General features: G+C 31.9%; 1 protein-coding gene across 1 annotated transcript in view; it reads right to left on the bottom strand.

Moving 5' to 3' along the window:
* CDC42BPA (CDC42 binding protein kinase alpha) overlaps nucleotides 1-5,821 on the bottom strand; it is a 217,974-nt gene that overhangs the window by 91,223 nt on the left and 120,930 nt on the right. Inside the window, 1 exon segment of the mRNA XM_015591278.2 lies at nucleotides 2,654-2,787. Coding sequence (XP_015446764.1) covers nucleotides 2,654-2,787 — 134 coding nt within the window.

Below are 5,821 nucleotides of genomic sequence, written 5' to 3'. Positions count from 1 at the left end.
TGGAGGTCCGAGCTAACTCAGTAAGATGAGGAAAGAAAACAAAGTCATAAAAATCAAAAAAAGAAGAAACAAAACTGTTGATATTTGCACTTATTGAACTTCAAAGAATCTCAAGTATATTATTACAATTAATGAATTTAGCAATGTTGCTACAACAAAATCATAAGAATATAATTTTTAAAGATACTATCTAAAATATGAAAAAATAGAGAATAAAAAATTTAAGGAAAAGCAAACAAGACATATAAAATTTTACAGAAAAACATTTTTAAAAACTTCAAAGATACAGAAAGATATACCATGTTTGTGGATAAAAAGTGTGGACGCTGTAGAGAAAATATTTTTATGTTTTGAACAGTTAGGTCTTTCTAAACAAAGTTTACTAACACTTGGGACCTGGGCTTTAAAAACAAGTATAGTAAAGTAATTTACGACAGTGACAAAACCCAGAGGTTTAACTCCTGGATGTAGGAGTTTCCAGTCGAGGGGTGGAGAGAGGGTGACAGCCTCTACAGAAAGGGAGACTCTGGGCTTGGTATCGTCCCACTGAAGTGATTTACTTATATTCCAAAGGGTCCTAGAGCCTTCTTTTCAGGGATTCCAGGCGAGTCTCAGGAGGGTGGGTGGAGAGATGGGGAAAGCAGGAAGCAGTTGTTACTCTCCCCTATATAAAGACTCTCATTTTTCCGGGGCTCCTTGTCTACAATACAGACTTCATACGTGTAGGGTTCTAATCATCCAGGAATCACTACGTTGCCCCAGAAAACAAGCGACACTAACATATTGTTTAGAAATATGCTAATATGTAATTAAATTTTTTTAAAGTAAGGTAATGATTAATATATAATTCAGAAATGTGATCACCATTTTCAGGGAAGTGAATAGAAAGGGATAGTCAGAATTATGTGACAAAATAGGTTAATATTCTATTTCCTAAGTTAGGTGGTACGTTCAGGTTTATTATTTGTGTCAAAATTTACATAATGTTACATTTATTCTTTTATATGCATCAAATGCAAAAATCTTTAGAAGAATATATGCTACCTGTAGGATATTAAGCAAAACACTTAAAATTCTTTATCAATATAATGTTTCTTTTCATCATTAACCTCTTCCCAAAATTTACTAAAAGAATTTTTAATATTAAAACATTAAAAATTGTCAAAATATGTTACTGTAATCTAGATATCAGATTCTCATCCTCATTGTTAACTAAGCTTTGCTGAGTAACACCTCCATAAAACACAGAACAATAACTACTGCTATTACTATAATATTAAGAAAACAAGGACATCTATAATAAATTCCAAATATTATTCAACTGGGCATGAATTTAAATGAATCTATACAAAACACTGCTTGAAACTGCATGAAGAAAAAAGTAAAAACATACTAATCTAGTTCAACTTAACTGTTACAGCTTTCTCTGTAGTCTTTTTTTTTATTAGCTTCATCAGCAAAAGGTTATTTATTTTCAATTACTTCCATTTCTTTACTGAAAGCCAGATTTATAAATATTCCCCGGAAGGATTTCATTCTGTATTATACACTACATCATTGACTACAACTTATACTATGCCATAAACCACTCATTTCTTTTTTGCATTGGCTAGTATTAATTTCAACATTTTTTATTTGTTAGTAAAAGGCAAAGTACACACAGAGTGTGGTTTAAATAAAGCATTTTTCTCTAGTGCTTGAATATTATTTACCCTATTGGGTGACATTACTGTGTCTTTTTTTTTTTTTTTTTTTTGGTAGTAGTCTATCCTTTTGGCAGTAGTTTATTTTGAAGAAGACATAAGAGAAGCTGAAGATTATACAATGGCACAAAATGGTACAAAATGGTAAAGCGAGTGATATGTTTCAGTTAAGCCTTTCAGTTATAAACAGTACAAAACCCACCCACACATCCTAAAGGGAGAAAGATTTATTGGTTCATGTAACTGAAAAGCTGGGGGCCAGTGGCTTCGGTGCCCTCGATCAGACAGTAAGCAGCAGGACTCTGCTTCTCTCTCTCCATTTCTTGGACCCACTTTACACCATCTTTGCTCCATTCTCATTTTCTCAGATCCTCAGATTCTCCCCTCACAGTTAAAAACCGAGTGTAGCTGCACTGTGTCCTAGCTATTAATAAATTTTGTTGATGTTTACAATACTGTTTAAGTGCTACACAAAGTTCTTAGGAAAACAGCTTGCTCATCCGTGCTTTGAAAGATAAACTGACATTTAAAAAAATCACTACAGCATTAGAGAAATTTTGTTATAATTTTTTAAGAATGTTAATATCAGCAAGTCACAATGAAAAATGCCTGAATTTTTAATTTTTCCATAGACACTAAACAGGTTTTACTATCTTATTTCTTCATATTTCTTTTTCAATAACATTAACTTTCTAAAAGAACAAGATTCTGAACTTTAAAGCTTCAAGAATGTTTTTTCATTACTAGCTATTAATCAAATGACATACACCAAAATAATTCTTAAATTTTTAAACCAACTTTTTACTGATAAAATATACTATATATTAGTATAATTCAATTAGTATAAATATGTATACTATATATTAGTATATTGCTTTAAGAATAGGCATTATAAATGCTTTAAGATTAAGAATTCGCAAAAACCTTTAACAATCTATCCATATTTTTACCTTATTTAATTCTTCCCTTTCTTGCTGTAATGTTTTGATTTGTTTTTCATAAGTCTTGATTTGTCTAAAAGCATCATCCAGTTCTCGCCTCACAGAATTAGCTTCTTCAAGTTGTTGTTCCAAGTGACTTGATTCTAAAAAGAGAAGAGAACTTTTTTTTACAACTAGCATAAAAACAAATGCTTGAAATCAAGGTTAAAAACAACCAAATTTTTTAAAAAATACGATATTCTGAATTTGGTATTATGCTGACTGACACTGCACACCACTCTAACTCACAACCACCAAATCTTCTCAGTTCACTGTGAAGACTGTGACTAGCTAATGCCAGCGTGAAGACATGCAAAATTTATAATGCAAAAATGCCTTACATATCTATGAGAATAAAAAGACCATACTTCTAAAATAGTGCCTTCAGAACTAATTAAAACTAACAAAAAGAACAAAACCAATTAAGCAAACAAGAAACACATTTTCCTCTACTGTTGGTTGTCAAATTATTGTGAGATGGTTTTGCTTCTAATATTGTGGTTCTAGATCACCCAGCCTGGCTTTTCTAGTGATGATTTAAAGAATAAACTCTGATTTCAAAAAGTAAATAATTAAAAACATCTGAGGTCAGTTCATGTATTTTTTCAGATGAAAGATATGAAGCTCAACGGAGCTGAATAACTTACCTAAGATCATCTTGCTAAATGAATATCAGAGCTAAGACTAGAGCCCAGGAATTCTTGTTTAGAAAGTAATGACAGGAAATAATGGTTAACATTATTTCATCGCGAAACAAAATAAAATCATTAATTTTAGTATATGCTTAAGTAAGATTTAAAAAATTGATATGAAATGTTCCTGGCATCAATTTATAAAACTGAAGCCAGTGAAAACAGAAATCAAAACACATTCATTGTTAGTTTTGTTTCAGATATTTTCTATTCTTTACAACCTTGTTACTCTGAGTGTCATCCCAGACAAGTAGCATTAGCATCCTCTGGTAGCTTGCTAGAAATGCAGACTCTCGGGCCCCACTCCAGAGCTACTGAAGCAAAATTTGTATTTTAACAAAATCCTCAGGTAACTCATTTGAAATTAAAGTATGAGAACAAACGTGCAAAATATTACACATTGTTGAGTTTGATGCTTTCAATAAATGAAGTAGTGTTTATACTGTGTCATTCCAATTGAAAAGAGGATTTCATCTGGTATAGATAAGTCCTGTAGTCAAAAGTCATTTAAATGGTTCTAGAATCCTTAAATAAAATTATTTACTGATATGCTAAGCCCTCAACTTACAGGTTTATTAAGAGCTTATTTTAGGTATTTCGTAAGTCTAGATACATTTATGGGTAGCATAGTTTTAAGATATTTTGAAAATATCTGCATATTTGCATTTAACTTGTTTTTATTTTGTCTCAATAGCATTAATTTAATAAATGTTTTGTTTGAAGAATGCTAAAAGATCATAGGATATTTAATCTTAAGGATCACAGGTGTTTAGTCTTATATTCAGAAAATTATCTTTTATCATTTTCTCAAATTTCAGTATTTTATGTAGTTTTTCTGTTTATACTAATTTCTATCAAAGATTTAAAAATATCTTTGTTATTTTAAGTTTTTAACATTTTTAGGATTTCAATAATTTCTAAAGTAGATATCAATTTAGTTTATTTCTAATAATTTGGAATCAAAATTTAGTTTATGACACAGCTAACTTCTGTCATTTCTGGGGTCATTTTAATCAATTTTATGATTCTGGCATCTCAATCTAGATGAGTAATATGGTGCATTTAGTAATCTCTTCTGAGAACACACACTTCCTTTCTTCTACTTTCTTTCCTAGCATGTTAAGATCTTTGCAGCAAATTAAATCATTCACTTATCTTAACTGCTTTCATTAGAAAAAAAGTGAAGTCAGTGTTTTATAAAATGTCTACCTCACATAAAGTTTACAGCAAAATGTATTACATGGTACACCTTCAACAGGCTTTAAGGATGTTTTTATTGTTTTATTTCAATATAGGTTGAATTATAGTTTTATCCCAGCCATTTTGCTTTGGCTGCTCTGCAATGGAGTTGTTAAGTATATATGTAAAATATATCTCAGATTTTCATGTTGTGTATTTCAGTCACTAAAAAGCTCTAATTATTCATTTAAACAGCAACATGTAAATTATAAGCCCAAGAGGCAATGTACTAGATAAAGAAGTGCTGGAGAAGACAAACCCGCCAAATTATTTATAAAATCCTCCTACATAAAGAGAAGGATAGCATTTTTAATTTGAAGTACACAGATTTTTGCATTCCCCAAAGATAAAAACTCAAATCAAGGAAAGCCCCAAACGCACTGAGCCTCGGCTGACCGCTATCAGGTGGCTGAGGCAGAGGGGCCTTTACTTCCGGCACAACAAACTGTAAACGTGACTAAAGCCTGGACAGACATCTTCAAAGACTGTCAATAGTATCTCATGCAGCACACCAGTCAAAACATTTAGATAAAGTTATTAAAAACAAGTTTTAGTGAATAAATAGAAAAAGCAGTACCAGGAAAGTGGGTTAGCTCATACTAACTAAACAGTTCTTAGCTCACTACTGCTAGTAGAATTCTGAAGTCCAATCTGTTAGTGATAAGAATTTAATGAGGGCATAATACATAGTAAGTCATTTTCTTTACACTGTATGGCGTATATGAAGAATATAAAATATGGTCTCTGTCTTAAAGGAGATAATCAAGTTAGAAAAAAGAGCAACACTTTAAATCCTAAATGAAGCAGAAAATCAAATGCAAATTGCACAGAAGGTTATATGGATGCTACAGGATTTAAGAGAAGGGCAAAAAGGACGCATGTCTAAAGCAGCACTCAAAGGAGAACACTGGTTAACTGCAAAGGATCTAAGACTGCAGTCAGAGAGAGGTTGGTAAAATAATCAAAAGCATCTCTTTCTGATCCACAAGAGCATAATGTTCATAGCTTCGCCATTATGTTCTTATTCCTAGAATAATTCATGACTCTTCTGAAATGCAAAGAGACTTCACATCTATTATTGCCCTCATTCATTCACTATCTTTCTCCTTTACATCATGATTTAGGTGAGACAGACAGACAGACAGACAGACAGACAGACAGACGGAGGGGCACAGGGAGGGGGAAGAGGCAGGGAGGAGGAAGAGGA

This window comes from Pteropus alecto, unplaced genomic scaffold (assembly GCF_000325575.1).
Source record: "Pteropus alecto unplaced genomic scaffold, ASM32557v1 scaffold115, whole genome shotgun sequence".
Lineage (NCBI taxonomy): Eukaryota > Metazoa > Chordata > Mammalia > Chiroptera > Pteropodidae > Pteropus > Pteropus alecto.
This window is presented reverse-complemented; position numbering and strand designations above follow the sequence as displayed.